The sequence below is a fragment of the Juglans regia genome, chromosome 6 (assembly GCF_001411555.2).
Source record: "Juglans regia cultivar Chandler chromosome 6, Walnut 2.0, whole genome shotgun sequence".
NCBI lineage: Eukaryota > Viridiplantae > Streptophyta > Magnoliopsida > Fagales > Juglandaceae > Juglans > Juglans regia.
The window spans coordinates 34,276,132-34,295,346 of record NC_049906.1 but is presented as its reverse complement, the minus strand read 5'-3'; the positions used below and the strand labels follow the sequence as shown (position 1 = coordinate 34,295,346).

At 35.1% G+C, this 19,215-nt stretch overlaps 2 protein-coding genes across 2 annotated transcripts; one reads left to right on the top strand and one right to left on the bottom strand.

Moving 5' to 3' along the window:
• The first annotated feature begins 9,272 nt into the window (after positions 1-9,272).
• LOC108992093 (ABC transporter I family member 17-like) lies at positions 9,273-11,214 on the top strand. The gene is made up of 4 exons (XM_018966540.2): positions 9,273-9,389; positions 9,479-9,814; positions 10,415-10,602; positions 10,700-11,214. Exons 1-4 carry the CDS (start codon positions 9,377-9,379, stop codon positions 10,949-10,951), a joined length of 789 nt encoding a protein of 262 aa, XP_018822085.1. The 5' UTR covers positions 9,273-9,376; the 3' UTR covers positions 10,952-11,214.
• An 850-nt stretch (positions 11,215-12,064) lies between these two features.
• On the bottom strand, positions 12,065-15,879 carry LOC108992094 (ergosterol biosynthetic protein 28). Its single transcript, XM_018966541.2, has 3 exons — positions 15,679-15,879; positions 13,321-13,527; positions 12,065-12,444 (listed from the first exon to the last, which is right to left on the bottom strand). The coding sequence occupies exons 1-3, from the start codon at positions 15,791-15,793 to the stop codon at positions 12,377-12,379; spliced, it is 390 nt and encodes a 129-aa protein (XP_018822086.1). The 5' UTR covers positions 15,794-15,879; the 3' UTR covers positions 12,065-12,376.
• Between the last annotated feature and the right edge of the window lie 3,336 nt (positions 15,880-19,215).

Below are 19,215 nucleotides of genomic sequence, written 5' to 3'. Positions count from 1 at the left end.
ACAATTAACTTTTTTATTACGTGGATCTTAGATTTATTTATATTTTTTAAAGAGAGTATGCAGGACTATACACTCTAGAACTATAAATATCAATTCTCTTTTAAAGTAGATTTAATTTCTTATGCAGAACTACATTAGCTTTTAGGTTTGTTTTTTATTTAGAGAAATCCTTAGAACCGGTCCGGCTGGTTTTCACACAAAAACAGCTTGCCACTTATACAATTACACGTATGCCTTCCACCATATCTATCATAAACCAGAAAACATCATAAAACTGATTTCAAACAAAGAAATCCTCGCACCCCCTTGGTCCCTCGCACCACCCACTTTGTCCCTCATCCCTTGCACAGGCCTTCGTCCCTCGCAACCCCCTTTGTCCCTCGCACCGTACGGGGGCGGTTACAACATCATGCTCACCTACGGCCGGCCTCTCCCACCGTCCGATGAGACCTACTACCCTCTCTCCTCCTCCACGCCTTTCGATGACTTCGATTATGATCACCCCCAGTACACCTCCTATGCCGAGCCCTCAGCCTATCGTGACGAGGCGCTCGAGACTGAATACAGCAACTACACTCGTCCCAAGCCTCGACCCACGCTCGTCCCAAGCCTCGACCCACGCTCGTCCCAAGCCTCGACCTCCAGTTCACTGTGATTTTGAATGGATTATGGTTTGATTGTGGGTTGATTTTGGTTTGATTGGGTTTTGATGGAGAGGAGATGGAGATGATCGACGGAGATCGAGGAGATCAGCGATAGAGATGCATCAGACTGAGATGGTTGAGTCGGCGTCGGACTGAGGGCAAAGAGACCAGTGAGGAAGAGAAGGCAGAGGACGGTACTGAGGAAGAGAAGTCTAGCACGTATGAGGTGATTTTCTGTGGTGAAGTGTATTTCTCTTAGAGTGTTTTATCCTACGTGGCTTGAGATGAATGGAGGACTGTTTTTGTGGGAAAACCAGCCTGACCGATGTGAAGCGGTTCTCTTTTATTTAATCTGTATGTTTATGTGTGTGAGTCTTGAGCTTTTTGTTTATAAAAGGTAAATCCTACTAGAAAATAATATTTTTTGTTAAAGGGAGTTATGTTATCCCAAGGTCTTTACACTCCACGCTAGGGGTGGGCAGCGAGGCCCCGCCCCCACTGCCCTGCCACGGTTCTGCTTCGCCCCCGTTTAACTAGACGGAGCCCCCCGTCCATCAGATGTGGGGGGAGGGTGGCCCCGCCCGCATCTATCCCCTAAGACGGGGGCGGGATATGGGTGACCCCCACCCCACCCCATATATATATATAAAATAACCTAGGCATGAAACGACGTCGTTTCATGCTTGGATTTTTTAAAAAAATATATACAAATAACGAAACGACGTCGTTTCGTCAATGGAAAAATGACGTAGGTTATTTGATTAGATCCCCCCCCAACGAGATTACCCTACCTAGAAATTGAATCTCTCTCTCTCTCTCTCTCTCTCTCTCTCTCTCTCGCCGCTCCATCGCCATCATCGTAGCCGTTGTCGTAGCCTTCCGTAACTTCGTCTTCATCTCCGTCGCTAAAGGTAAGAAATCCTAAATCTACTTTAATTTTTTGTGATATTTATTTTATGAAATAGAGATTGAAGGAAGTATGAGGTTTAATTGAAGATGGAGAATGGAATTTTGTGAATTGTGTGCTGTGGAGACTTGATTGTGCATGTGATATGAATGATTGATGAACGATGCGTACTGTGTAGTCGTGTGTGAATCTGTTTGTGACTCCGTGGTATATTTTTTCATTTTTTTCGAAATACCCTAAATTAATTTAGGGGTTTCAAAGACTTTGAAACCCCTAAAGTATTTTAGGGTGTCGATTAAACAAAATTATTTTAGGGTTTCGATTAAACATCAGACATTTCGGAGACTTTAACATTTTTAAATGACTGTTTTTTATATTTTATAAATAAAAAATGTTATTATCAGAATATAGTATAAGTGCTATATGATTTAAGGATGATGAGAAATATCGTATTACTTTATATAGACAAATGAAATTGAGATATTAGTGTCCTTTAGAGGTTTTATTTAAATTTAAATTCCAAATTAGAAAGACATCAAAACATTTTAATTGAGTGTTTTTTTATATATTTTCACATTATTATATGTTTATGTGAAAATTCTTTACAACTTTTATAACTCGTACATGGCTGATCAGTTTAGATCTAATATTTATTTTAATTTCTTATTAATTTATTTATTTTCATTTAAATGATATTCATTAATTTCATTTCAAATTTAATTGTTATAGTATTACATGAGGTGATGTCTACGGCTACCTCTGATGCAGTATGACATTGTATTGGACTCACTATTGCCATGGTTTACACAATTTATCCCTTATTTATTTTTTACATTTATAATTTTATATCATATTTTAGTATCTAATTATTTTGATTGTATGTTTTTTAGCTTTTATATTCTCAATATACATATGCCGAATCTTAATGATCGATCTATGCCCACTTGCCTCATCTTCATCTCAAATTCCAATTGCTCAATCTCAATCTCATTTTGGTTAGTACTTTTAATATTTTGTATTTTAATTTTTAAAATTTTTGTTTCATTTTATAACTTTATAATTCTAATTTGTTTTATTTTTAACTTATTATTATTTCAGGTTTTATAACTTATTAACTTTTATGATATTGATTTTCAGTCTCACAACAGTCGACACAACTCACCACTCAGTGAACTCATCGCTACAGCGCCACCCAAAATTGATCAAATTGAAAAGTTATGAGTTATAATTGTTAATTTATAATTAAGTGTAATGTTGCTACAATAGTTAATAGTACAATTTGTAATATTTAATATTTTTAAAAGAGTTTGTAATATTGTAATAGTTTATTAGTTCTCTTAGAGTCTTAATTTGTATAATTGTAAATTGTAATTTGTAATAGCTTAGTGCCTTAGTGATGATTATTACTTAATTAGTTAATAGTTGAAATTTAGTATATAGTTAATAATTCTATTTATATATACATATATTCAATTTTTAAATATATTTATTTTTTTAGTTAAATTATGGGCCCAAAAACAGATTCTAGGCCCAAAAATAGATTTTTGACCATTTAGAGCTCAGAAAACTGACTTGAGCCGAAGGCCCAGTAGGGGCGGGGGGGCGGACGGATGGGGGTCCACCCCACACCTCGGCAAGCGGATGGGGTGCCCCTCCCCCCATGGGCGAGGGTATGGGGAACAATTTCCCACCCCGACCTATGTGGGTAGCACCCCTATTCCACGCTACTTACATGGGTCGCTAACTTGATTTTATTATTATTTTTTTAAGACCTCCACAGAGCAGGACAAATTCAAAATGATGGTTGACAGTGAAAAATCTCTTCCTAAGGTTGTGTTTGGTTGTTGAACAAAATTCAACTCATTTTAAATCAATCACTAATGGGATCTATTTTTTTTTCCAACTTCCCATAAAAAAGTTAAATTCATTTCAACCTAAAAAATTAAAAGTTTTACTACACATCATTCCTACACACCACACACTACACTTATTTTTATTTTTTTTAGTTTTATTCTTCCTAAACAAATTGAGTTCTTCTATTCATCATTCATACATCACACATTTGGTAAGAGAAAAAAAAAATTATGTATGTCGTGTGGTGTGAGGATAATGAGTATAATTTTTCTCAGAACTCATCTCAACTTAAAAAAGTTAAATCCATCTCAATGAAACTCACAAAATATTACAACTCAACTCAATTCATCTCAATATCTAAACGTAGCCTTCATTCCCTACTAAATGCCCATCTTCTTCCCCTCACAACTCATCTCCCCTAATAAACGCCCCTCTTCTTTCCAAATCTCCATTGTCGCCCTTCATCGTCCATAAGTGGTAAAGATCAGCTTAGTCTCCCACTGCTCAATTGCATTTCATCGTCCTTCATTATTCCGTCTATCAGTGTGATTCCAACTTCTGCATTTTGTTATTCACCACAAAATATTAACAACGGTATTATACTTTAAACTTCACGATTTCACAACTAGTGTCTATAACATATATGCTAATCTGAACCATTTTGTTGAGGATAAAGAAACAACATCCGACGTACAAGTAGAGGCAAAGGAAACTAATGATGAAAAAGTTGAAGAACCAAAATCTAATATAATTTTTGCTACTGAGAAAAAGCTTTTGGCTTATTACAAACAATAAAAGCCAAAAAAGTTAAACTTATTTCAACCTAAAAAGTTAAGTTTTGCTACTCATTATCTACATACACAACACACTATACGTATTTTTATTTTTTAAAAAAATAATTTTTTTTTAGTTTGATTCTTCCTAAACTAATTGAATTCTTCTATATATCATTCATACATTACACATTTGGTAAGAGAAAAAAAATAAAAAATTATGTGTGGTGCGTGGTATGAGGATGATGAGTAGAATTTTTTTTAGAACTCATTTCAACCTAAAAAAGTTAAATCCATCTTAATGGGACTCATAAAATACTACTATTCATAACTCAAATCATCTCAACATCTAAATGTAGCTTTCATACCCTACTAAACGCCCTTCTTCTTCCCCTCACAACTCATCTTCCCTAATAAATGCCCATCTTCTTCCCAAATCTCCATTGTCATCCTTCATCATCCGTAAGTAATAAAGATCGGCCTAGTTTCCCACTGCTCAGTCACCCTTCATTGTTTTCCCTCTATGTGTGTAATTCCAACTGCTGGATTTTGTTATTCACCGCAAAATATTAACATCAGTATCATACTTTAAACTCCATGATTTCACAACTAGTGTCTATAACATATATGTTAATATGAACCATTTTGTTGAGGATAAAGAAACAACATCTGACGTACAAGTAGAGGCAGAGGGAACTAATAATGATGATGGTGAAAATGTTGAAGAACCAGAGTCTAGTATGATTTTTGCTACTGAGAAAGAGCTTTTGGCTTATTACAAATGATATGTCAAGCAAGCAGGTTTTGATGTAATGACACAAATGACAAAGTGAGAGGCAAATGAGAGTGTTAAGTATATTACAATTGGGTGTGCACGTGGCGGAAATTATAAACCTAGCCATAGTAACATCTCAATGCCACACCTAGCAATTAAAATAGATTGTAAGACGAAAATAAATGCTTATTTGGTGAATGAGTTATGAGTTTTGACCACTGTTAAGATTGCACACAATCATATTATATGCCACAAAATTCAAGGTTTTTTAGATGTAACAAGTATTTAGATGAATATAATCAGATGATGCTTGATTTGAATTTCAGAGCAGGTATTCGAACGAACAAAAGTTTTATTACTCGTTGATGCAGGGGGTATGAGAATATTGAATTTGCATAAAAGACTATCAAGATTTTATTGATAAAGCCAGACACTTAAGGCTTGATAAAATAGGTGCCGAAGCATTTAGTGACTATTTTGATAGAATGAGAGAAATGAATTATGATTTTGTATATGTTATGGATATGGATGGCAAGTTTAGGGTTATAAATGTGCTTTGAGCTGATGCATGTAGTCGAGCGTCGTACGAGTACTTTAGAGATGTTATCACATTTGATACGATGTACCTATCAGATAGGTACGGTATGTCTTTTGCTCTCTTTGTGGGTATGAATCATCATAGACAATCTATACTATTAGGAGCTAGATTGATTTCAAGTGAGGGCATAAGTACGTTTGTCTGGTTGTTCCAAACATGGTTGAAGTGCATGAATAGTTGAACTCCTAAATCGATAATAACATATCAAGATTAGGCAATGAAAAGTGCAATTGCTATTGTATTTCCATATACTCGTTATAGATACTGCCTCTGGTACATCATATAAAAACTGCTCGAAGAATGGGATCTCACTCCTAATTCAATGCAAGCTTGAAGATTTCCATTCAATGCAGGTGTATGATGTTTTGTTGTTGAAAATTGAACCACAAGTGGCTTTAAATTGTATATATTTTGTTTGGATGTGTGTGGAAGGAGGTTTTATTGACCCTGCTCTATAAGTTTACTTGTAGTATGAATGCCTTTCTTGGCATTGTAAGTTGAAGAGCCAAAATGGAAAACTATTTTTGTAGCATCTGTTGTATTTGCTTAACTTTGACAGTGGAGGTTTTGATAGTGTCATAACATGAAAACTATATTTGTTATAATTCTAGTTGTAATTATTATTTAACTTTGTAACTGTATTTTGATAGTCTTTCTTAGTCATTTGCTCTATAGTATAATAGCATCTAAGTTCACTTAAAGCTTGGTATGGAGCACTTTTTGGTATTACCATGAATTCAAAGCAATCTAGCAACTCTGCTTGTTAGTAGGGCTGCAACTTGTTCAACATTTGGGCCCGACCCGACCTGCACTTCTTGATCGGTTGGACATAATCGACCCGACCCGCATATTCTTGATTAGGTCAACCTGTGTTCTTTTTTTTTTTTTTTCCTTGTCTTCAACCCTCTTTTTCCTTCAAGCCATTCTCCCACTCAAGCCGCTCCCCACTATCCAAGACCCATGTTGAGCACGTCATTCTCTTCAAAACAAGAGCCCGAAAGAGGACTAGCGTAGCTACTGCAAGCCCTAAGACCCTAGCAAAGAAGAGGAGATGAACTAGAGAAGGAAAGTCTATTGCCATGTCTGTGCAGCAGTCTTGGTTTTCTCACAGTCACACTCCCAACTCACTGAGCTCAACAACCTGGTCTTCATCGACGAAGTCCTCCACCTCACCGCTGGTCCCATCCTTTGTAACTAGTCTTCCTCCCTTTAACTTTACCCACGCGTTCCACATCTGCTACAAAATCAAGGAAGACCTTAAGACTCTATATGCATGTTGAAGCTCAAGGAGAGCCTAGCTTTAAAGAAGTTAAAGCTAGCTCCATGAAATCTCGTGGATAATACCTTTGATGGTAGCTTTCACTATCCTGAAGTAATTCTCGATCCTTAGAGAAGGGTTAAAATCGATTTTGGGAAGAGGCTAGAGTTTCATCTGTAGATTTTATAAGCGGGTTGTACGAGTCGAACCCGATCAAGAGTTAAGCCCGTATTTTCGGTTCGGGTCGGGTCGGTGCTCACTGCATAGGCCTACTTGTTAGTATATGGAAAAGTTGCCAATAAGCATTTGCTTGTTATAAGTTATAGCTTATTTCAAAATGTTTGGACCCGTGGCCTCTAACGCGTTATATTTCTCTCTCAATATGTAAACCGATTGCTCTAGAAAAATCCTATTTCACAAGTTTGGAGCATTGAATTTTATGGAAGAAGGGAACTCACTTCGTATGATATGCAGGCAGTTTCATTTGGGTCAAACCGCTAGTATGATGTCGTTTGAATTGTGAATTGAGTTGCGATAAGATAAGTTGAGATTAAAATTAAAAGTTGAATAAAATATTATTATAATATTATTTTTAAATATTATTATTATTTTAGATTTAAAAAAAATAAATTATTTATTATATTTTGTATGTAGATTTAAAAAGTTTGTAATAATGAGATGAATGTTACTTTTGAATAGTGAGATATTCTCATATATTCTATAAATAGTAATAAAAAATAATAATAAAATATTAAATAGTAGTAAATAATAATAAAAAATGATATTAAACACTTTTACCATCCAAACGTGCCTCTATAATTACCATTGCCCCAACATTCTTCAATTCCATAGGTGATTGAACATGTGAAAATCGCATCATGATTCCCATATTGCGCCTGATTATTTGTATCAAATATTAGAAGAGAAATCTAGTTATGAGCAAATTAATAAATAAGCAGGAAAAAGAAAACTAAAGAGTAAGCAGAGCTAATGTATGGACTAGAAGCATCTACTTAATAGGAAGACATCAACGTATGTAGTAGATCATTTTTTTTTTTCTTTTACTTTGTTTCCACTAAATTCCATTTACTGCTTATTCAAGCAGCTACTTAATAGGAAGACATCAACGTATGTAGTAAAGTCCATATCGACCAGTTTTTTACATGTTTCCTATATTTAATCCGAACCAACCAGAAACTATTACAATAGATAAAACTCAATACAAACACAATAAAATTCGTCCACACAAATTCTCTACCCTCTTAAGTTTATCTTCTTTTTCTGAACTTCATACTCATGCAACAATACATCATCTTCCATCTTCCGAACTGCATTATCTCTAATTAGAATTTTCTCATCTATCAATTGAAGGATATCTGCCCATACTTGGTTTTTTATCATTCTTTTTAAAGGAAAATGCTTGAATGTCTTCTAAATGTGCTCCTAAAAGTATTATTTATGTAATCACTACTTGTCTCAAAAGTTTAAATTGATGGAAAGAAATAAATTTGATTATTTATATTTTATTCTTATCACTCTCCTTCACATATGAGTCAAACTCATTTTCAATGCGTAGGTCCAACACGTAAAATATCTAATTAAATGATGTTAATTGTAGAGTTAGGATTTGAACTTAGGATTTCTACTCTATATCATGTGAAACCATCACTTTTTTCGAAAGATTAAACCGATGAAAAGATGTAGATTTGATTATTTGTATTATATTCTTAACATCCATAATATATTTTTTTTTAATGTATAACAAAATTACTACTAGTAAATTTGTGTATATTTTTTTTGACATTAAGAAAAATTGAATAAAAAAAAATCAAAATACACTAGACACTTTTAGGCCTCATTTGTTTTGACCACTCCTCTCAACTCATCTCATCTCATCTAATTATTATAATTTTTCTAAATTCTTACATAAAATAAAATAAACAATTCAACTTTTTCAAATTCCAAAATATAAATAAGATTAAAAAATATATTCTAATAATATTTTGTTTAATTTTTAATTTTAATTTTAACTCATTTCATTTCATCTCATTTATAAAAACAAACGAGACCTTAAAAGGCATCCTAACATTAATTTCTAATGGAATACAATTATTATATTTATATCATTGTTCGATTTATGTTTATGCTAAGAATAAATATAGATAAAAATTATTATTAAAAGTATCCATTTTGTATACATGATGTGGCATCATCTGGACCATACATCTCTTTAAGTGAGTATTGTGAACAATCAACTAGAAATAGCCATGCAGTGAGTGCAAAGTGTACACTATTATAATAATTTCTCTCTAGCATTACTCTTATGTTAATTAAAAATTATTATTATTAATTATTATAAATCACAAACAAGTGGAAAAAATAAAAGTAAAAAAAGTAAAAAGGTTGTACTCAGTGATAGAATCGTCCATTGTCATCAGCTTATCGGTAAGTCGAGCTCTGTTGCTAACTGGGGGAGGCTTTTTCTGCTATGTCCATTAATAAATAAGCAATCTCTCTTCTTGTTCTCTGCTTGAGCGAGATATCACTCTGACTCTGTCAAATTTTCAATGCCTTTTCTGGGTACCTGCAGCAAGAAGTCAAATCTCTTTTTTTCCGTCTATATCTTTTTGGGTGCTTATGCTTGAATATATCTTCATTTCTGAATGCAGAGGAGGCCGGCGAGCACCTGCTGGTGGTGGACGCAGAAGATGCCGGAAAAGGAGAAGAAGACGGGACGAAATTCCGGATACGCAGCCTGACGAAGAAATCGGAGGCGGGGGTTCCGATACTGAATGGGATAGAGGTGGATATACCAAAGGGACAGATCGTGGGGATCATAGGGCCCAGTGGGAGCGGGAAGTCGACGATGCTGAGGGCGCTGAACCGGCTGTGGGAGCCACCTCTCGGTACTGTTTTTTTGGACGGTCGTGATATTCGCGATCTCGATGTCCTTACTCTTCGCCGGAAGGTCGGCATGCTCTTCCAGCTTCCCGCGCTCTTCGAAGGTACGGTGTCGTTTGTCCATCTTTTCCTCTTTTAAATTCCTTTTTCTTCTTCTTTAAGTTTACTTAACAGTAATTTGTCGCTTTTTCTATTTTTTTCAGTAATGTGCGTACCGAAATTCTGTATCTGCTAAAGTCAAAATAAAGGCCAGATTTTTTTGAAAAAAAAAAGGTCAACCAGGTCTTGAAAATGTTTGACATGAATCATTAATAGGTTTCAATGTGCACACCAAAATTCATTAATAATTTAGAATGAGTGTTGCAACTTTTCGTGATTACAAAGTCTGCAGTGTAGGAACATGGAACAAGGATACAAGATGTAGGTTACATCCCACCTAATCTGGATGATAATTATGGGAGGACCCATTTCCAGAAGGCAGTTCCCTGTTTTATTCCCGTGATCTTGGGTGTTTATCTGCAGATGATAGTTGTAATGGCACATTTTATTGTTGTTATTGTCAGCTTACCATGAACACTTGTTTAATCGGTAGAAAACAACAATATTGTGTTTGCACGGTCTCTGGATTCCCCATCATTAAAAAAAAAAAACTGTACTTTGATGTCATTTTTTTTTGTTAAATCACCGCTTGTCTCAAAACTCAGGCACAGTTGCGGAGAACATAAGATATGGACCACAATTGAGAGGGAAGAAGCTGAATGATGAGGAGGTTTACAAGTTGCTGAGGCTTGCAGACCTTGACCCCTCTTTTTTAAGCAAGACTGGTGGTGAACTCTCTGTGGGTCAAGCACAAAGAGTGGCTCTTGCTAGGACTCTAGCTAATAAACCAGAGGTAATTTTCAAAATTTCCTGCTACTCAAATCTTCTGCAATGGACACTCTGCCTATACTGCTAGGAATTTGATATTGTGTGCTTGCCCTCTCAAAAAGGTTCTTTTGCTGGACGAGCCAACAAGTGCCTTGGATCCAATATCCACGGAAAACATAGAGGGTGTCCTAGTGAATCTAAAGAAGAAACAGGGAATGACAATTATTATGGTTTCTCACAGCATCAAACAAATTCAGAGAATTGCCGATATTGTCTGTCTCCTTGTGAAAGGTGAAATTGTTGAAGTTTTAAAACCTGACCAACTCTCAGAAGCCAAGCATCCTATGGCACAAAGGTTTCTTCAACTCAGCTAAATTAAGGGGGTTTTTTTTTTGGTGTGTTTGGTTGTGTTTTTGTTTTGTCTTATTTATTTATTTGTTTTTAATTTGAAAGTTGCATATAAAAAAAGTTAGTTATTGGATATTGTTCTGTGTCAATGAGTGGTTATGCGGTCCTTACGACATGTTGGTGTAGACCATGTATTCCTTTGTGCTCATCTTGATAAGTTGTCTTGATAGCACTTCCATGGATGAAAGCTTTGAATAATGATATTCCTATTACAAGCCCATTTTACAAATGGATCTCTCCTTGTTTCATTTCTTTTGAAAGCTCGAGCTTTCTTTGTATGCTTTTTCCTTTTTCTTTTCCCCTTATTTGAGGATGTGAGAGATTTGGAATTTAAATCGCCATGGATGTAAATGAGATTTAGGTCTCGTTTATTTTCGCAGATGAGATGAGTTGAAATTAAAATTAAAAGTTGAATAAAATATTATTATGATATATTTTTTAATATTATTTTTATTTTGAAATTTGAAAAAATTGAATTGTTTATTTAATTTTATGTGTAAATTTAAAAAAATTATAATGATTAGATGAATTACGAAAACAAACAAGTCAGCATTCTTTTAACTAAAGCCTGTGGGGGTAAAAAGTTGAAGTAAATTCAACATTCAAACTAACAGGGCATCTAGTGTCACTGTCTTTCTTGCAACTCGTAAGATTCATTCGTCTGAAGACTACTTGTTGCAACTTTAAAAGCTTCTTGGAATTGGGGTTCAGTCTGAAATCTACCCAGAAGAGCCACCCGGGCCAAAAAATTGCTGCTCATATTCCTTTCGAGTGGGGTTTCTGCTGTGTTCGGTGCAACGATAGAAACCCAACAATTCAATGAAGTGTGTGGCCTTTGCATACATTGATCGAGTTGAATTAGTTCCATAAATGTGACCAAGTCCACGGCAAGGGAATAAATTCTTCCCTAAAGAAAGAGCAATTAGATTCTGTGCTCTTCAAACTGGTTAAAGGGAAATCATAGAACATACAGTAGATAAACCGTTCGAGCAGTGAATTGGGTTGGGAGACAGGAAAATAAAGCAATAGCAAAAGAATAAGGGAAGCACCAATTCAGAAAAGCAGGCAAGCAAATCAAGAGCTTTTGAAACCAAAATTAACTTCGCACCTCAAATTATGTTTTGGGGAAACCACAAAAAACACCTAACTTTATCATAACCTCTAAAAATCTAAACACCAGATATTGAGGGGCAAGGAAACGTGAAAAAATAGTCATACAATTATAAAATTCATGGTAAGCAAATTTGAATAACTTGATAGCCCTACAATCCCCCATGTCGATGGATAAACTAGGCATAAAGAGGACTAAACCAGCGATACGAAAACTCTTCGTGACAAATCTGCTTTCATCAGTGAAAAAAGGGAGCAATGAGAAACACATCATCCTATATTCAATAATGCTTTGTGTGGATAGGTTGATGAGCATTCCACTGCAACAGCATCCATATTATCGATGTTCCTGATTAACAATAGCTGTTAATTAATTGGAGATCAAGGTTATAAATTTCATCAGATGTAGAATGCTCCAAATTTTGGGGCAGGACAGCTCTCAATAATGTCAATGCAAACCTAGTAATCAGAGTGTTGAAAGATAAAACCACGACCATAAGCAATTTCAACCAGAAGTTCTTATGTCCTGATCCTTCAGCCCATTTCTTCTGTTTTTTTTTAGGGTGTGGGGGAGGAGGTTAGCTTATGCCCATTCCACTCCAGCTTATGACCAAGCAAATTACAATGCAATAAAAAATAAAAGAGGCCGCAAGTCAGCAGAACAAAGGCCAAGCTTCACTTAGGTTTTAAGTGGTACATGAGACGATCTCTTCTTGCATAGCTCATTGCCTTAATGGTTTTCCAGTAGACCAGAAAAGATCGAATATTGATCACATTGCCAATCCAAAAACAAAACCAAACAGTAATCATCGCAATCTTATGTCATAATTCTGGAAATAACCAGACAACTTCAACGTAACTCCAGAGTAAAAATGAACATATAAAGAAATATAAAGGCAAATCTGAGTATTAACATTTTTTTTTTTTTTTATGTTGGGAAACCTCTCCAAGGCAGGGCCCTTCGGACCCACCCCTACAGAGTAAACCCCAGTCCCGTGCACCACACCTTCGGAAGTTTCCCTACACGGAACTAGTTAAATCGCTGGTTTTTCACCAGGGGGTGTGGCCCCAAAGAATTGTTTGCACTCATGAGGTGTTGAACCTTAAACCTTGAAGGGAGTGATATCCCAAGACCAAGGCCTTCACCACATGGGCCAACCCCTTGGGGTTAAAAATGAACATATAAAAAAATATAAAGGCCAATCTGAGTAATTAACATTTGTACCTGCAAAGACGCTAACAGTTGTCAGATTCGCAATTGCCATTGTCTGATAAATTAGGTATTCGGTCAAGAAATGACCTAAGGCATAGATGAATGATAAGAAGGTAGCCAAATAAAGAGGCTTATTTTCGAGGTTAAATGCACAAAGAAAGCAAAGGGTGCAAGTTAGAAGCGTCCAAACTCCAAAAGTCCTTCCATGAACTTCAGTCACTACAAATAAGGGAGAAATGGAAGGAAAAACCATCAGGACCTAGTAAATACTTAGTCATACACAAGAGCATAGAAGTGAGAGAGAGAGAGAGAGAGAGAGAGAGAGCGAGAGAGAGAGAGAGAGAGAGAGAGAGAGAGAGGAAACTGTTGACATAGCAAAGAGCAAAAAACTAGTTCATTACTAGCAAAAATAGAAGTTAAATAATTAAACGGGAAGAGTTTAATTCTTCGTCACATCTGTCTTAGACATACAGATTCATGTTATAACACTGATGAATGTAATAAAGTCATGTCATTTTCATATTGCACTAATACATTTATATGTTTGGTTAGTGAGATCACCTCAGACTACCTCACTAATATTCACTACTTTTTTACTACTATTCATTACTATTCACAGATCATCTGAGATCACCTCAACATCCAAACGTAGAGTTCCTGATATTGTCATCACTCAATACCCTTTAGCAGGCAATGAAAACATAATTAAACTTAATCCCTGAAGTATTAAAAAAGACCATACCAAAAACAGTAAAAATAAAAATAAATCAAGCACAGACAACTTTGTAGGGCAGGATACTGTCCAATTGGATATCTCATTAATATTTGGATTTTCATAGGCAGGTTATTCCTCTTATAGTCATTTCTGGAAGGGTTATCCCACTTTTCTTGTGGCATAAATTTCCTGAAAACTAAGAAATACATGCGTGAGGCTAGAGAAGAGATTCTTGTTGTTCAAGAGAAGGTTTAGGTTCTATTATTTTTTCTGATAAGTGGGTTTAAGTTCTATTATTAATGGCCCATAAGAGATAAAAGACTAATAAATAGAGGAAATAGAGCAATAGCATTTCAGCTTCTTCTAGCAAACATATAAGTGAGAACGAACACATTTTCGGACACCTGGTGCCAATCAGAAAATTAAAAAAAAAAAGTGCTCTCCTTTCCATCTTGTTAAATTGTTGAAACAGATCCATTACATCCTTTATAAGTAAAATAAATTTATTATGCCTCTCTTCAGGGAAAAAAGGGGGCATAATAATACCAAAGTTCTTAACAATTTTATATTTTTTGTATTTTTTTTGGATTGTGGTGGGTGAGTGAGTGGTGGCAATTCCTAGCAGATCTTCATAAATTCCATATTTTTTCATGGTTAGTCCTGGACTCAATTCACCATGTTTTAACAAATTGACTCCCCTCATTGTAGTTTTTTATAATACCTTTTGTGCTTGAATTTTCAGCTTTAAGTTGAAAACAAGAGTTTATTTGATGATTAGATATTGAGATTCAAATCCATCATTGTGAATCTTTCTTGGTTTTGCCACTACAAATCAAGATTAGATTGAGATCTCACCCACAATGCATCCTCTCTACCAAGATAATATCAAATTCCAACTCCAAACTTTAAGCGAGACATTTCATTGAGATCAGAGTTACTCGGCGTGTGTCTCGGACTCGGAAAAGAGAGATCGTAAACTAATCACCTAAAAGTTATCAGAGTCATCTGCCATGTTTGATACACCATCTTTCATCGTTTCTCACCAAACATACAAATAAATCTTCATTTACAAACAGCAATTATACAAGTATCCCCTCTCATCTAGATTTTAGTTTATATATAAATATAAGGGTATAAGAGAGTTTTCAGATTACTTTTCTTTTTTTGGAAGACAAAAGGCACGGAAAGGCACTTCTAGAAACAATCAACCCAATTCATCGATGAAAGCGCAAGTATATGAAAGATCCAAACTTTTGGGATCTACCCCAGAGAGTCATTTCCTCTTTCTCTCTCTTTTTTTAAGTCAACACAGATCTCTTGATTGAAATTCACAACTCCACATGCACGCACAAATGCAGCCCCTTGTCCCCAGATTCACCAGAACATATCAGCCATTGGCTTACATCCTCCATGATTTTTGGTTGTAAAATGTTTTTTACAAGAAGAGATAGTGTTCTTATTGAAAGTCGTGTAGCGAATTTTTAGCTAGAAGAAGAACAAGTCTAGTTCTTTTTCATCTTGGGTCAAAGGAGAAAATGTTGGTGTCGATTCTAGACTAACAACAGAAAAAAAAATTGAAAAAGAAAAACATACCAGGAGAAACACATAACAAACAAAAAGTAAGATTTACAGAGAGAGAGAGGGAGAGAACTAACTGATAGCATTTGAGAAGACGGCAAGTCTAAGAGCCCAGATGTCGAAGAAGCCGAACCAAACGGAGGCTAAGCGAAGTGAACCCACTAGCATCAGCCACCATCCCAAAGCCTTCATTTTTATTTTTATTTTTGCTTTTTTCCTCTTTTCTGAGTCCTCTCTCCTTTCGTTTCTGTTTTCACTGCGTTCTCTTTGTTTTGGTAAAGCTAAAGCTTAATCGGCAGAAGACTGGCAGTCAGCTAAACCGGGACAGAACTACGTCGTTCTATTTCAACTCTCCCCACTCATGGTAGTGGTATTCCATTTGGTTTTAAATATTTAATTTCATACAAATTTAATAATTAATATCATACAAATTTACTTAATTCTATTTTTTTCTCATAGCCTCTAGCTTTTAATATTCATAAATTAAATAGATAAATAAGTATTATTTTTTATTTAAATTTTTATTTTCTTCAATCATACAAATTGATGTGTCATATTTTAAATTATTTTTTATTTAATTAATAAACTACTTCAAATTGATACATTGATGGAGCAACGGTACAAGGACACACCTACAACTATTTTACTTCTCCACACTGAAATAATATTTTTTTTAAAACTCAAATATTTAAAAAAAAAAGTCAAAAGGTTAAAACAAATTAATATTTTATTAATAAGCTGTATAGAAGTTGTTATAAACAACCTAAAGTGAGACACTTCATGAATTGCTTGGCACCTTACAACCATCCTCATGATACACTTCAAATTAAGATGCATATACTTTTGGATATAAAAATTCCTTTAACTCATTTCAATTCATCTCATTTAATTATTATAATTTTTTTAAATTTTCGCACAAAATATAATGAACAATTCAATCATTTTCAAATCTCAAAACAATAATAATATTAAAAAATAATATTCTATCAATATTTTATTCAACTTTCAACTTTCACCTCAACTCATTTCATCTCAATTCACTATACAAACCTCTCCCTAGTCTAACAATTACTTTCATATCAACTCAACTACCTCCTTCTATTTACACTGCACACCTGTTGAGGTGTTTTTTATTTTATTCCTACTCCTAACCTATACTAAAACGTGTGTTTTGTCTATCCTAAGACTGAACTCCATTTCGAATTTTTCCCTCCCCCAGCGGCATTTCTCCCCTTTGCCACGTTCTCCCCTTCGCCAATCTCACTTACGTCTTTTGCGTTTGCCACCGTCTAGGGCTGATGAGAAAAACGATTGACCGAAAGCCCCCATCGATCCAGCCCACTTTTTTTTATAGGTATAAATTAGAGTCATTTTCAAAACTTGTAGCAGATCCTCTTATGGATAAATATATTTAGCACAATATTATTTCGATCTTGAATGTTTATTGTTGTGCTTGCTATTTTATGAATCATTTGCTTAATTGTTGAAAAAGCTTAATACTTTCTTTTAGTAAAACTAAGTAGACATATCTAAAAAGTCCGTGGGATTTGGGTTATCACACGTGACTTTATCGAGGTCCTTGTCTTTTCAAGTTTGAGAACTTTGAGTGATTGCTGGATCAGTTCTTCAATGGTATTGTCCTGTAAAATTGGCTGAGTCGTTTGCACCTTGCCATTCGTATGTCTATTTAGTGTGACATCCATAAGAAGAAATGAATGGATAATGGAGGCATTAAAAATTAATGGAATTCTTCAATATAAGTTTATTTACCGATCAAAAAAAATCTTTGAGAATTCCCTCTAAATTTCTCAAATACATTTTTTTTATACCGCTGCCACCTTAAGTTTTTGTACCTTTGGTTAGTGGTGTTGTATACCTATTTCTTGTCTATTGTGTAGTGCACATAGTTGGCTTTTATTAACTTGTTTTAGGTTCATTCTAAGAGCACTGGCATTGGACTCATCAAAATGTCTATAATTTGATGAATTTTACTCAAAAAACTCAGCATTGGATTCACCTTTTCATTAAATCTCAAGCTTTTAGCTACAGTGTATTATCCTTTATCTTCAAATTTAGTGAACTACTGTTTAACATCTATCCGGTTTTTTTATTATGAAAAAACTATTTCGCACGCAAAACCGTTCTCTCTTCCCTCTCTATCCTGCTTTATCCTTCGCCCCGAAATCCCCCGATCCCTCTTCTTTCTTTCTCTCTTCTCATTTCCCTTTCTTTCTTCCCGAATCTGGCAAACCCTACCCTTCCCTCTCTTCTCTTCCTTCTTCCTCTACCCCGGAATCCCGAAATCCTCAATCCATTTTCGATTCTTCCTCTCCCTTTCTTTCTTCCTCTCCTCTCCCTTTCTTTCTTCCCGAATCTGGCAAACCCTACCTTTTCTTCCCTCTCTTCTCTTCCTTCGGAATCTACCCAGGAATCCCGAAATCCTCAAATCCATTTTCGATTCTTCCTCTCCCTTTCTTCCTCTCCATTTCTTCCCTCTGTTTTCTCCTGTTTTTCCCGAAGCTTGTATCATCAACTTTGCCAACAAAGTGACCCGTTCATCTTCGTGAAGCAGATGTTGACGTTCCTACGAGGTGTTTCAGGTGAAACAGGACCTCCATCAGCTTCATAGGCGCATCGTTGCCGATCCTTTCTCCCTCTGCTCCGAACGTTGTCCATCTCCGTGAGTTCACTCTCATATATATATTAATCATATATGCATGTATGAAAAATTTGAACCGATCATTTATATGATGTTATATGATTTTAATGATTTTTTGGATAAACCTCAAGTTTTAGTAGTCTTTAGGAATATAATAGCCTTTGCGTGCACTGTGTGTACTTCGGTTAATTTGAATATAATAACCCTTGTTTTCAGGCTTCTGGCATGGTTTTTAATTTGAAATTATTTATGCCAAAGTTTAGCAGAGGACTTTTATCAACTCCTTACAGAAGTTTTATGGAAATACCCCAAAACTACTTTGTCTACCTCCACATGATAATAATGCACAAAAAGTGTGTTTTGCTTGCATTTTTAGAAATCCAAACATCCTTTTATGTAAGCTGGGTTACATGTTGGTCTAGCTGTACCAGTCTACTTAGAGACGGATGAAATTTCATGCTCGCTAACATCTGGACAATTAACTCAAATGTTTAATATTGGATTTTGCTTAGGCGTTGGTGTGCTGTCCTTTGAGAACATTCTACTTAAAATGTTTTCAAGAACTGAAAGTTTAGAGCAAAATTTAATTTCAAGTAAAACCTCCAAAAGATCTGTCTGTATGGCCTAGCATGTTGTGAAAAATGACATAATTATCTCAGGAGACATTCTTGTATTTGATTTTTCATGATGGAAATAATTTATATCATAGCAGATAAAAAATTAAAAAAAAATAATGATGATGACTTGGGTTTTCATGGTTGAAATTTGAAAATGCAGCAATCTTTTTCTTTTCAAATTATCTTACCATCAAATAATTGAACTTTAATGACCATGACATGATGTTTGAATGTGGGGGGGAAACGCCTTCTGCCATGAGGCTATCACGTATAAAAAGCTTTGAAATTTGAACTCTGGAATGATAAATGCATTATAGTTGTGAATCTTCTCGTATATA